The 14,231-nt window shown below is 36.8% G+C and overlaps 2 protein-coding genes across 6 annotated transcripts in view; both read left to right on the top strand.

Annotated features, from left to right (window-relative positions):
• foxp4 (forkhead box P4) overlaps positions 1-6,117 on the top strand; it is a 133,771-nt gene extending 127,654 nt beyond the window's left edge. For all 3 annotated transcript variants that reach the window (XM_058373176.1, XM_058373174.1, XM_058373175.1), the window contains exon 18: positions 420-6,117. In XM_058373176.1, coding sequence (XP_058229159.1) covers positions 420-567 — 148 coding nt within the window. In that variant the 3' untranslated portion in view covers positions 568-6,117. The remainder of the gene's footprint in view (positions 1-419) is intronic.
• A 6,865-nt stretch (positions 6,118-12,982) lies between these two features.
• The window catches only part of mdfi (MyoD family inhibitor), a 38,690-nt gene continuing 37,441 nt past the window's right edge, over positions 12,983-14,231 (top strand). The window contains exons 1-2 of one of the 3 annotated variants that reach the window (XM_058373869.1): positions 12,984-13,425; positions 14,058-14,162. The gene's annotated coding sequence lies outside the window, so the exon portion shown is untranslated. Of the gene's footprint in view, positions 13,426-14,057; positions 14,163-14,231 lie in introns of all 3 variants that reach the window. The other 2 variants (XM_058373870.1, XM_058373868.1) reach the window with 2 other exon arrangements.

Raw genomic sequence — 14,231 nt, 5'->3', positions numbered from 1 at the left:
ATCCTTCTTGTCAGCTGCAAAGCCGTAAACAGTCTTTCCGTCACTAGCCTGCCTTTATTCTCTCTCTCTTGAAGTTAATAAAACAAAAAAACAGTCCGGAAGACTTCCGCTTAGTGGAAAATTTACTGTTACAAAGCCCTGGAACTGGAGACTCCTTACAAGTTCCAGCACTGTTTTGTCTTTTAGCTGTAACTACAGTCAGAGCTAGAAAACTGAACAACACTTTCTGACCAATCGGGTTTGAGTATTTCTGTGCTGTAATGTCAGGTAGTGAACTGATCAAGAAATGTATCTGCTACAATTCATCATGGCTGTTTATAACAGCTTATAAAGTTTAACAAAACCTGGCTAGTGTTATTGAACTTGTGTATGTGTGTGTGTGTGTGTGTGTTTGTGTTTGTGTATTTCCGATGCCTCAGACACCAGATCCACGTGAAGGAGGAACCTGCAGAGCTTGAGGAGGACAGCCGGCCCGTGTCCCTCATTGCGTCTGTCACTCAGAACCTGAGCATGCCCAGTGACGAGCGCGACATGGAGGAGGAGCTTCCCACAGAGGAGCTGGAGTAAAGGTGGGCGGGGTTTGCGGTTCCCGCCTTTCCTTATCATAACCACAAAGAGGAAAAACAAAGAGAGATGATATGGAACAACCCCGACATCAAGAAAACAAAACAGGGTGTACCCCTCATCAGTCCATCGTGCATTTTAATTTTTTTTCCCTCTTTTAGCTGTTTTTTTTTCCTCTCTCTCTACTTTTCGTCAGTCGATCTCTTCAGTAAGAAAATGTTTTAAAGTCCCAGAGACAAGTTTTAAGTCACTTGTGTATTTGAGACTGGTGCAGCCGGTTTGTATTTTGTGCTCGGAATAGTCCGTCTCAGACTGACGGACAGACGCGCCACCAGTCCCCCAAAGAGTCTCGCTCTGCTCCTCCCGTCTTATCAGCTTTACTTTATTTTTACAATTTTTTCTTTTTTTTTGCCTGGCCTGAGAACTGCTTTGGGATAAAACTGCAGCTGTGGTTTACCTCGGAATGACGTTCACACATCCAACAAAGGAGAACACAAACTAAACCATTAAAGAAAGAACTTCAGCCTGGTTCTATCCTGGACTTTTCGGTTCTGTCAGGGGTCTCATGCCTCTTTACAGAACAACAAAAAAAAAAACGGGATCAAAACATGACCAGAGCAACTGTCTTACCCTGACCTTTGACCTTAAGATTACTGAACTCTTGGGGAAAAAAAAAGAGGGTCAGAGTTTTCCAGTCTTGGAGCAGTGTTAACATTTCGTGATCGCTAACTGGCTCGCTCTGTCTTCGTCTGATATCTGATGGCGAGAAACCAAACAGCTCTCCCTCTGTCTCTTTCTCTTACTCTTTCTGCTTTAAGGGGGGAAAAAAAATGGTTTCCACCCCCAAACAAAAAAGTCATCTTTTTCAGGACCAACTGGTGTGTCAGCACTGGCAGCCACGATGAAGCGTCAGAGCTCAGAGACATGACTCTTAACACGACTCTTCGATTCAAACGTGTGTGACGTAGCTTTCCGATGCTCTCGAAAAACGTTCATTTCACTCATTATCTCACAGTCAGCGACTTCTACAGGATCAGTCTTTCACATTGTGGTGTACTTTAGTTCTGCATTATGTAGGTTGGTATTTTTGTTGTTGTTATTTTATTTGATTTGATTTTTTTGAAACTGAAGAATTATCATCATTCCAAATGGAGAGGATATGAGATCAGTAATTCTTCTTTTACCCAAAAGATTATTGAGGAGAGCTCACGTCCCAGCAAACTAGCGACGGAAAACAAGAACCAGAAAAAAATGATGAAATGACGATTTTAATACCAGGGCTCGATCAGAGAGCGGTTCGAATGTACAAGTTCCCTGAAAGATCCCTTACAGGCACTCTCTCTTTTTTTTTCTCTTTTTCTTCTTCCTTTTTTTTGTCATTGCATTTCAGAAATTCCTCTTGAAATTCAGCTGTGATACAAAGCGTTGTTTTAAAGAGATGATATTGCCGGTCACAGAATACCTCAACCCACGGTATTCCCTCGCCTCGTCTGAGGGATTCTTACTGTGGCTCAGATCTCTACGTCATCTAGATATAAACACAAATGCTTATCGAAATGTCTGGTCAGCATGTGAGATTTTCCAAATGTTAGCATAAACACATAAAACATAAACATTCATAGCAGTGGCATGCCAAATTCAAGGTTTTATTATTTTTATTTTATTTTTTTTCTTCTCCTCCCAATTTATTTTCGTTACAGGTTACCAAAGAGATTTGTAGTAAACCAAATACCCTCCATTTTTAAAAAAAAATAATTCTTGTCTTTTCTTTTCTTCCTTCTTGAAGAAACTGTCCAAAAAAAACAGTTATTCCTTAAATTATTTTGCCGTTGTTTTATTTGATTTTTTATTTTTTTTTTATTTTTTAAGTTTAAGTGATCTGTTAAAGACTAGCACAGAACATTCCAAAAACCAAAGTGTAAGATGTTAAAGAGAATTTGATGGTTTAAGAAGAAGAAGAAAACAAACAAATACTGTTTAAATATAGTATGTAAAGTGAATGATGTTAATCCTATGGGGTGTAAGGCCAAAAAGAAGCAGTTTCGTCAAGCCTCGTTCAGTTCCTTAGATGATAAAGCACTTAACAAACAAAAATGTAAAAAAAAAAAAAAAGGAAAAAAAAGAAAGCTCTACCCTCTCATGCTCAGGCAACGACAAAGTGTTATAAACACAACCTTCAAAAATGCCTCAAGGTCTAAAGATATAAATGCTTTTACAGACAAAAGGCACTTGAATGACAAATGCTCAATATACAAATCCTCATTTTTCATTAGGTATGATTTTATTTTTGAACAAAACACTCGTTTTTCACCATCCTCGCATTGTGCCGGCTTTTCTCCGTCGAGCATTGCTATTTCATCCATTTTCGAAAGAATTCGTCTGAGGGATAACAGACAGGAAGAGATCTGCTCGACAAACGATAAACAAAATCCGAGGGCCAGCTCCAGTGAGAATTGCACTTCAGAATCGTGTTTAATCCGAGAGGAACTTTTTAAAAATTTATTTATTTTTTAAAACAATACACCCTCATTCTTTTCCGAGGTTTGTTTAACGCACCTGCTATAGGAAGCTAACAAAAAAAAAGAACCAAAAATGTTGCTACCTCCTTTACAAATAGTCCACAAAATAAACGGCCAATGAAAACCATCCATAGTTATCATACACACCGTCTTGTTTTTCCATTCATCCTTTAAAAAAAAAATAGTTGTGAACCAAAATATGCTTGTGAACTAAAAGCTTGTCTGGCGATCCTTGATCCTGAATTCATTTGCATGAATGAAACCAAGCAAACAACACACACACACACACACACACACCATGCTGACGAAAAAAACAAAAAGAACGTAATGACTACCTCTCCCCTTGGATAAAAAAAAAAAAATGCTGAGTCTTGTTAAGTGCGAAGCATTAAACGGACAACGTTATTTAAAAAAAAAAGAAGGGTCTGTTCCAAATTGCGCGTCCACCATCTTTAAGTGATCTATTAGCATAGTGTCTGTGTACAGGTCTGAGGCGAGGAGGCATTAATTGCGCGCTCTAATTCTGCATGCATAACGAGGGACCAGGCCCTGCTTTAAGCCAATGAGGCGGCCGGTCATTAGAGCACGCTCAATGGGCCAGTGTCAGAAATGATGATGGGCAGAATGCATTAACGCGGGTCCTCTCGTTCAAACGGCCCCCCGGCTTTCCAATTAATGCAAAGCGTGGCTTTATGGCGGCTTCGGGTCAGGGGGATAAAAAAGGAGCACAGACGCCCGCACCGAGCGGCGCACTTGAGTGTAGCAGTGACTAACGACTAGTTTTGTTTTTCTTTCTTTCTTCTTTCCTTTCTTTCTCTTCATCCTGTAAATCACTCAAAAAGATGAGCTGCAAAGAAGCCGGCTGGTTGTAGTATCAGTAGTCGTAGTAGCGCTGGCGCAAAACAAACCCCAGAATATCCCAAAGATAAACGTAGAGCTTAAACGTCCACGCTAAAGACGGCTACGATGAAGCATAGAAAACAGGAACCGTGCTGAATCTCAGTAATAAAGGAACTGCTGCATTAACAAAAGAACGTCAATCGTGCTTTAAGGTACACACCTGTAAACAAAAGTTGTTTTATAAAGATGTAGACTGATGTACGTCAGTGGTATTAGCGATCACCATAATGTTTTCTTTTGTTAATCTTGTTGTAATGATGTATTATTGTATATTACAGCTTGGCTTAGCTCTCAAGGGCATTTTTCTCCCCCCACACTATTATTATTATTATTATTATTATTATTATTATTATTATTATTATTTTATTATTTTTTTCCTTTCGTCTTTATATATTTTTCTGCATTTTTTTTTTCTTTTTAAACGTTAATTTCCTTACAATCTTCTAGCTATTGTAAAACTTCCTATACTGTATTGCTTATGCTGTATGTATTTATCATATTATGTGCTGCAGGTATCATTATTTTCACTCCTGGTTTTTGTTTTTTTTTCCTTTTGTCTTCGCAAAACATCTGGGACGATGCTTTTTTTCTTTTTCTTTTTTTTTTTTAAGTGTATTATCTCAAAAAGAAAAAAAATCTAAATTAGGTTAAGTGGTTTAGGTATTAAAAAAAAACAAACAAAAAAAACGAGGAAAACGAAACAAAAAAAAAAACAAAAAACACCCGTTTGTATATTTATCTTAGTTAGGTCTATTTTGATACTTTTTTTTTTTTTTTTGGTCTCTGTATTGCATTTATGCATTTTTAAGGAAAAAAAAAAGAGAGAAAACAACATTTACAAGAAAAAAAAAGTTTAATTCATTGTTGCAATGATACCTCAGAAGGACTTTTTTTTCCTCAAAGGACAGGACCAAAACCTCAAACAAGGAGAAAGAGGAAAATACAAAACCTGAAGAAGAAGAAGAAAAAAAATATGTAGCCCTCTCTTGCTTTAAAAAAAAAAGAACTTTGAGGTGTTTGTTGGTCCTTTTTAGGTGCCAATAGATGTATTTGTACAGATTCCCTTTAAACCAAAATCATTCCTGTAGTTTGCAGAAAACGTCTCAAAGCTGTCGCTCACTTGGCAATGGTGTTTTATATTACGATTACGACGAGTGTGTCTTTTATTCGTCACGTTTGGCTCAGAGCCCAGTGGACTGCGCAGCAAGGCTCTCATTAGCTTAATTGGCATTAATGGCTTAGTAATTAAAAATAAGCTGGTGCATTGTCGTCGTTTTCATGCCATCATTGAATCTATTGATTCGTCCCCCCCCCCTTTATTTACTTTAAAGATGCTTTAATTGATCTCTAAAACAATGGGACCATGATTTCTGGTTTTGTTTTTGTTTTTTTTTATTTTATGGTTATTTATGATATTAATGATCAAATTCCTTCCTAGGCTGTGCTGATTGGATAGAAATTTCCCAAAAAAAAAACAAAAAAACTTTTTTTTTTTTTTTGTGGAATACCAAACACCATTCCAGTGAATCTGTGTTCGAGCATTCCTTCCCCAAAATCCTCTTTGTTTTATTTTATTAAATATACCATTCTGTCTACTGTCTACCATTCTAGCTCCATTTCTGTGTGATTGACAGCTTTAATGTGACGTTATCCAGGAAACTGATCCTTGCCGAGGAGCTTTGCCTGACGGTATTAATTTTTTGTTTATTTGTCTTTTTGTTTTTGTTTTTTTGGCCAATCAAATGGATCTACCACTTTAGCTCTCGTTTCATTTGCATCTTAAGAATGTGTGTACATTTTTTTTTTTTTTTTTTGTTTTATCAGCAGTGATTTCTATGTACTTCGTTTAGTATAAATATCTATTTTTTGTTTACCTTTTTATTTGTTTGTTTGTTTTTTTTCTTTCGAATGAAAACTTTAGGGGAATCAACACATGGTGGTTCTAAGATGGTATTGAAAAAAAAAAAAAGGAAAAAAAAAAAAAAAGAGAAAAGGCAACTAGCCAGCCACCGTTATTGTTTTTAACCCCGGGGTGACCGTGTTTATGCCAGTCACTGCCATTTTTCTTCATGCTGTATAAAAAACAAACAAAAATCCAACAAAAAAAAACAAAACAAAAAAAAAAAAACAACAACACATATATCTGTGTATTTGTAACCTGAATCTTCTTGTGTCTGCTCATGCAGACAATAAAAAAAACTGTACAGTAGTTCTAGTTGCATGTAATCTGTACTAATTATTGACAATGGCATTATAAAATGCAATAAAATACTTATTACACTGTCCTCGGCGGCGTCCACTGCGTGTCCTCATTTACAGACACAGGTTGAAATATTTCTTGTAGAAGATAAACATGTGGCAAAACGTGAGAAATGCTCGCGTCTTATGTCTCGCATCTGTCTTTTTCGCACAGCTGCAAAAAAAAAAAAAAAAAAAGCAGGATTACGTCCAGAAATAAAATGTGTTCTTGATTAGCGTCAGACGAAAAGGAAGGGGGGGGGGGGGGCGTCAGATGTGACACTTAGCCATATCATGTTTGGCATGAGCAAATGATCGGGCCTCATTTGCTCACACTAAAGGCCCTGAAGCTGTTTACGCAGCACTTGCTGTACAAATTCGAAGATCTCGACTGACTGGTGGATAAGGAAGCTGAGAGAAGGGGAAAAGGGAAAGGTCTGTTTGATGGGCTTTCAGGCGACGGCGTTCTGTGGTAAAAACATCTGGAGTGAGGTCTGTCCAAAGCCTGGCTAAAAACAGACCTCCTTAAAATTAGAGTAATAGGCTAATGTTTACAAGTGCCACTTTTGTCTAAGAGGATCATGCTAATGATAGTTATTTGCGTTTCATTTTTACTTTCGTTGTATGCACTTAATTTTTTTTTGCAAGCTGTCTGGATTGAATGGCTGCCAAGGACCTTCATCTCAAAGGACAAAAATGATAGCTATTGTTAAATTGATAGTGATGCGTGACTCACGAGTGTTCAGGCTTCACAAAAGTACATTTCAGTCACATACTAAATTGCAAAATCACAGCTTTAATCAACCGATGCCGTGACGCGACACGTTCGGCAAATACATCGCTTTATCTGAGTGATTCACGATGATTTAAAGGCGATGGGGGGGGGAAGAAATGAACATTTAAAAGAAAATGTTTGTGAATGATGTGTAGTTTAATGACAATCTGGGCCTGAATTTCTGTTGAGATAAAGGAGCTTTGTCGAGAGCCAAAAATTATGTGAGATTTAAGAACATAATAAAAATAACTAGTCAGTAAAATATATGAAGAATAAAGTCATTAGGAAAAATATATAAAATGAAGTGCTTGAGAATGAAGAATAAATCAAATAAAATAATAGAAGGGAATAAGCAGAAAGTAGAGTAATAATTAATTAATTTTAAAAAAATAAATAAATTTTAAAATAAATAAGCAATTATTACAAAATGGTAATAAGAAATGGGGTGAAGTGGGAAATTCAGAAAAAAAATATATTTCATTCAAATTTAAACAAAACACAAAAACAGATAAGAAGCAGACAAATATAAAGCTACAGAACAAAATTAAGATGCCCTTTATGCGTCTTCAATTCAGATCATCTCTCCTGTCCTTGGGGTCATGGTGTCCTTGGAGAGAGACACTCAGAAATCCAGTCTGCCCTATTGGCCTCAGTTTTGTTTGCTGTGTTTCAGGCTCCGTCCACCAGGAGGGGTAAATAAACCAGTCAAAAAGTGAGCGCGAAGGGAAGAGGAAAAAAAAAACAAAAAGAAGAAAAACAGAGTAGGACAGGCCGAGCCAGAGAGCTTTCACACTCCTGAGAAAATCTCCTGCTGACACACAGACAGGGTGTGGAGTGTTATTGCAACCTGCTTAGACTTGGGATCGGGTTCTCTTCTTCTTCTTCTTCTTCTTCTTCTTTTTTGGCGGAGGTGAAATATGCATGGTTTCAAAACCTGAATGTGGAGATTGCGTCTTTGAGAAGGAGTTGCTTGTTAAAACAGGCTACATTTTTTATTTTATTTTTAATTTTTTTGCAGGTGCAATGTGTGTTTAGAACATTTCATTAATTTTTCAAGAGGTTTGTCTGATGAGTCAAAAGAAAGCAAGAACACACACACACACACACACACACACACAAAGACGCAGCATGAATTTACCAAAGATTTTATGCAATCTCATGATGCTCACCAATATAAAGCCCTCATGGAGTTCATGACTTAGAAGCACAGACCGCGCTCTTGTAAGACTATCCACCCCAGACTCAGAGCTGTTTACATAATGACTACGTCTATTAAAATCCATCTTACAACACACTGTCCACATCGTGTCCCAGACTCCGTTGCACAATCCGCCTTGCACTCCTGGCCACCCTAATGAGTCTAATTAAGAAGTCCCTGACAGACCAGGACTGGCCTGGATCACTGGCTCATACACGACTCGAGTCAGAGAACAAAAGCATCTTTGTGAGTGATTGGAACCACATTTTCATCCACTTCCCTTTCTTACTCTTGAGCCGTTCCAAACTGCTCAAATCCGCTGAAAACAATCGGCATCAAAAGGTTAAAATAACACCTCTGAAAGTCCTGCTAGATATCTGTGGTATGTTATGGCTTTCTCTCGCACTTTCTCTAGCCCACACCGACTCCCTCTGCCTTTTATCTCGTCTTGAAAAGAGCTACTCAAATTGCCGTCGGTTCGACCGAACTCTGTTTTTTTCCGTCTATACTATCTGTCTCCTCTTCTTCTCCACCTTCACCAACAATCTCAAGCTCTCATACACTTCTTATCATACGCAGGATGGGATTGCTAAAAATTCTGCTATCAGTAACTTGGCATTATGATGATGAAACCATTATGGTTGAGCCTTATAGCATAGGGTCTCATTATACGCAAGAAACTTTTACATACACACATAGACACTGAAAGACGGACAAGCAACCAGTCCTTCTAGTTTTTTTTGGAGGGGGGGGATTGTTGTGGCTGAAAATGTTTGCTGCAGCTTTCAAGATTTTCCTGCTTTCTTCCCTGTGGAAAACTACTTGAACTGGTGAAATTGTAAGCACAAGATTCTTAAACTCTTACCGGTGAAGAGACATATGTAATTGCTTTCTATGATAGCTATGTACATGTTCGACACACATGAATCGAAGAGAGTTTTGGCTGAATGTGTGTTTTGATTACATCATACATTGAGTCACGGTCCAAATCTGCTGAAAATTGCAGTCATTTGGGGCGGGGGGGGGGGGGGGGGGTTGCGCGGGGGGGGGGAAGCTCCTCCAAATATTTTGCTTGATTTTGTGTTAATTTCTGTGATTGCAAAATTACAAAACTCTAAAGGGACTGGCCAACTCCATTCAGTCCATGTGACTCTGTTGTGCAATTGTATTTCAATTGGAAAAAGCTTGCATAGTCTATTTACGTCTAGATCCTCCTCCAGAGATAAATCAAAGATCGAGTTTTAAATCAATCTCATTCATATTTATTACAACTGCTTTTGGATTTCCGGTGCATTTTCTCAATAATTAATAATGATTTACTGGATTATGTTTGTGTCAAGGCATCAAAGCAGGCTTAGATAAATGATCCCCCATGCAATTAAATTCAATGGCATTCAATTTGTATAGCACTTTTAACAATGGACGTTGTTGCAAGGTAGCTTTACAGGAATAAAAAGGACAGGAAAAAACTGCTAATTTTAATTTATTAATTGAATATTTAATGAGCAAAAGCCAAAGACGACAGTGGCAAGGATAAACCAATGCACGCAAATGTAAGAGCCTTTTTTTTATTATATATATATTTTTCTAATGTAATTAAATTAATTTCTTTCTTTCTTTCTTTCTTTCTTTCTTTCTTTCTTTCTTTCTTTCTTATTTTTATTGTTGTTGTTGTTGTTGTATTTATTTATTTTTACTGATTTTTGTTTTATTTTATTTTTATTTTTATTTTATTTTATAAATGTATGTGAATCTACTGCCTGGGTTAGAAAGAATTCAGCGCCAGCTTCAGCCTCATACTATTCGGCATATTTTACTTACAAATAGTGGTGCTATTATTTTTGGTTTTACAAAAGTAGAAAAAAATATTTTATGCCATTTAGTCAACAGCAAATAATACGATGTATGCCATAAAAAATATATATCCTAATATTTTATGTATGTTCTTTCAGTGAAGAAAAAGTCTTAGCCCTGCTTATACATCTATACCAGCCAGGCCTGATAATACCAACCATCTGAATAAATAACTCGAAGGTGTGACGCAAAACAAGATACACTTTAACTCCACCCTTGAATTTCCCCTTATTTAGCTTTTTTAAGCTTTTTTTTCTTCTCTAAGCATATAGCATGTATGACAGTGCTGATGTTTGGCCAAGCACTACTAGGTCTGGTCTGGGTCGTATTATTTCATTAAAACTGTGCCTGTGGGGAGGAATAGCATACAACTGCCTTTATGGAACAATGTGTTAAACTGGATCCTACACAACTGCAGTACTGTAAACACAGCAGGAAAGTGCATTTGGTATACATTATGGTTTGGGATGGGGACATGGGGGCTTAGTGGTTAACACGTTTGCCTTACACCCCAGAGATGGCGGTTCGCTCTGGGTACTCTGGTGTCCTCCTCAGTCCAAAGACATGTGTTGTAGGCTGATTGGTATCTCTAAATTGTCTGTAGTGTGTGAATGGGTGAGTGTGATGGGGTGACAGCTTGTCCAGGGTATTGCCTTGTTCCCTGAGTCCCCTGGGATAGGCTCCAGGTTCCCTGTAACCCCGTGTAGAATGTTAACGCTACAAAAAATGGACAAAGGGTTTGGGATATAGTGCTTATTTTTGTCCCCTCTCTTGTCCTTGTAATTGCATTAATTTATTTATCTGCAGTAATTGCTTTATACTAGTCATGGTCATATTGGATCCAGAGCTTAACCAACAAAACAGCACTTCTACTTCAACACCATAATGGCAGTGGTGCTACTTTACAAACAGTGTCTTCAGCAACTCCCCAACAAGAAAGATAATGATGTTGGCAGCATGTGTGTGATCCCTTTCGAAGCTGGGGAAAGGCATCAGACTGTTTGCTTCGTCATAAATAAACAGCTATGAAGGTAAGAATAAAAAATAAATAAATAAACACCAAAGCCCAACACTGTGACTTGATTGTAAGTTTGAAATGAAATGAATACTTGTGTTTATATATATTATAATAATATTTCAATACGGAAAATACATCATAGCCCTGAGTGCAATTAGCCAATTACACCCAAGATGTGTCAGTCAATCACAAGGCAAACACACATTCACACATAGGGGTAATTTAGCACAGCTTATCCACCTGTCTGCATAGTTTTGCACACTTAGAGGAAACTAGACAACCAGAAGGAAACCACTGGATACACTGGAGGAACATAAAATCAGGGCATCAGGATTGAACCAGAGGCCGTAGAGCTATGAGGCATCAATAATGTAAGTTTTGCCTATGACACACGTGCGCAAGATAGCACCACTCATGTTTTAAGAAAAGTTTCAAAAAGAAAAGTTAGGGACAGAGTTATAGTTTATGAACCATGAATTCAAGAAACAAATGAAGCCAAATCATTTACATTTGCTTAGTTTTGTTTGTCCACAACACACAGACACCATTTAAACACGTTAAGATCTACAGTACAGTATATGTAAAATGTCTAAACTAGAACTTGTCATGAACTTGATGGTGGCTTAAGAAATATCCGTGATAGTAAAAACAAAGGAATTTCAGATTAAAGCTGACAAAATGAGTATAAATTGGAATGCGTAAAATCACCCAGATAAAAATGAAGCGCCAACAGCAGCTAAAAGTGATTTATGAATGCACAAGCCCCCAGCCATTTCTTATCATGTCAGATGCACATGTGATTCTCATCTGTTGAACTTGAAGATCTCAGATCTTCTCTTGAACTCTGAGCAGATCCTTGTATAACTACAATCCCCTTGGAAATTAATAACAAAATATTACAATTACAAAAAAAAAAAAAAAAAACCCAATTGCAGGGTTAGTACAGGCAAGAGGATATTTAGAAACCTGTGTGCACCCTGGTTCAGCCTGTGTTATGGGCTTTTTCTTGTAATATGTGAAAGAAGAGTAGATCTTTGTATGAAGAAATAAATAATAAGATGAATTATAATGTAAGGTGTGTTATTGGGTTACCTGATCTCATGAGAAATTACTCATGAGAGATAAGGTCTATATAGATTTTCACATATTTCTCCTGTCCACATGGCTTTCCTCTGGGTTCTCCGGTTTTGTCCTGTCTCCTGATTAAGTGTGAATCTAGTGTTAATAAGCTATGAATCCACCATGTTGCTAACCAAAATTAAGTTAATGACAATGGATAAATTATATAATAATAATTAAAAAAAATAATAACATTGTAATAATAATGATAATAGTAATAATAATAATAATAATAAATAAATAAATAAATAAATAAATAAATAAATAAATAAATAAATAAATAAATAAAAACAACTTCAACAACAACAATAATAATACTCATAATTATTATTATTATTATTATTATTATTATTATTACATGCCATAATGCTAAAAATAATTTATATAATAGTAATACTACTACTACTACTACTACTACTACTGCTAATAATAATAATAAGTATATTATATATATTATATTATATATTATTTTTATTTTATTATTATATGTCATAATAATACCAATAACAACAACAACAACAATAATAATAATAATAAAAATGATAATAATACCAACTTCAGCAACACCACCACCAACAATATTATGCCAATAGTACTGTCATTTTTTATTTATTTATTTATACTTAATTACCTGATGGTGAACACACAGCAGTAACTTTTCCCCTCCTAATAATACAACTTATATTTTTCTGGCTATATTTTATGGGCAGCAGCTCAGTAATCAGACTCGGATGCAATTTCCTGTTGAAAACTCTCGAGCTCTGTGCATGCGTGTGTGTGTGTGTGCGCGCGCGCGCGCGTGTGTGTGTGTGTGTACGCTTGTGTGTGAATCTCCGTTTGCAAGTCTTGAAGCTGAAACTTAAGACTGAAGCTGAAGACCTGAAAACAACAACCTCTTAAGGATCTCCGCATATGACAAATTTTTGTTTGTTTGTTTGTTTGTTTGTTTACTTGCTTCTTTTTGACGATTCCTGGGAATAACGTGAACTTTTTTTCTTTTTTTTTTTTGGAAGTTTGCGCTACCGAGAGGGCTGTCAAGTCTTTGGAAGGTTGAGGGTTGTGTGGTGCAGACTGTCATTAAGTGTAGTTTGGGGGGGGGGAGTTTTTGACACAAATGCTGGTAGAACATGAAGAGGACGAGACTTTTCACCGATCAGACGGAACTTGTCTGAGGTCCGATTAAAGTCGGAGGACGAATATGAGTTACTGAAACAGCGGTAAATATCGTCGTGTGTTAAAGGTAAGGCTTGGTTTTGGACCTGATTAACAAACAGGTTTTCAGTCCGGTCTTAAGACTGTGTGAACTTGTTTGGTCTCGTTAAAAAACGCGATTAGTCCTAAAAACAAAACAAAAACAGCAATAACTGCATATAAAACTTCCTGCATTGATTTGCCTGCTTATTTTACATATAGGCTGCAAAGTCATCTAGACTTTCTTTTTGTTCTTTTAGTTCTTTTTCCACATTCAGTATCACTAAAAAGTCTACCAGATCTCATGCAAAAGTTATACTTTAATATAATAAAGTTCAAAATTTGTGTTTGAACATATAGAAGTGTATAATACTAAAAATCACAACGATGTGATGTGAAAATGATGTGTTTGGATTTTTCAGATTTTGCAGAAGTCATAAGAAAAGCTGCGAATCTTAACCCAGACCCTATCTCTAACCTTGGCGTATCTTTATAAGGATGTATATGATGTGAATTGTTACGAATGAAGGTCAAACGCAGGTTGAAATAGCATTGCTCTCAAAAGCATTTTAGACTGTATAACTTGAAAATTGTATGATTAAAAGTGAAAAAACAACAACAGAAATGTGATTTGCCCACAATAAATGTTCTGAGTCTCAGTCTAATCAATGTTTGGCTTAGATTATGCCCGCTGGTGCCCGTGCTTTTGCTTATTCTACTACATCTTGCCAGTCATCACACCCCAAGCAGCCTATTGCTTTAAACGTCTGGGAGATTTCCAGCACTGTGAGTTGGATTGCCTAAAATGCCAAACACAAGGAGGGCTTGTGTTGGCAAGGTCTCTGGTGAACCATG

This window comes from Hemibagrus wyckioides, linkage group LG21 (assembly GCF_019097595.1).
Source record: "Hemibagrus wyckioides isolate EC202008001 linkage group LG21, SWU_Hwy_1.0, whole genome shotgun sequence".
Lineage (NCBI taxonomy): Eukaryota > Metazoa > Chordata > Actinopteri > Siluriformes > Bagridae > Hemibagrus > Hemibagrus wyckioides.
This window is presented reverse-complemented; position numbering and strand designations above follow the sequence as displayed.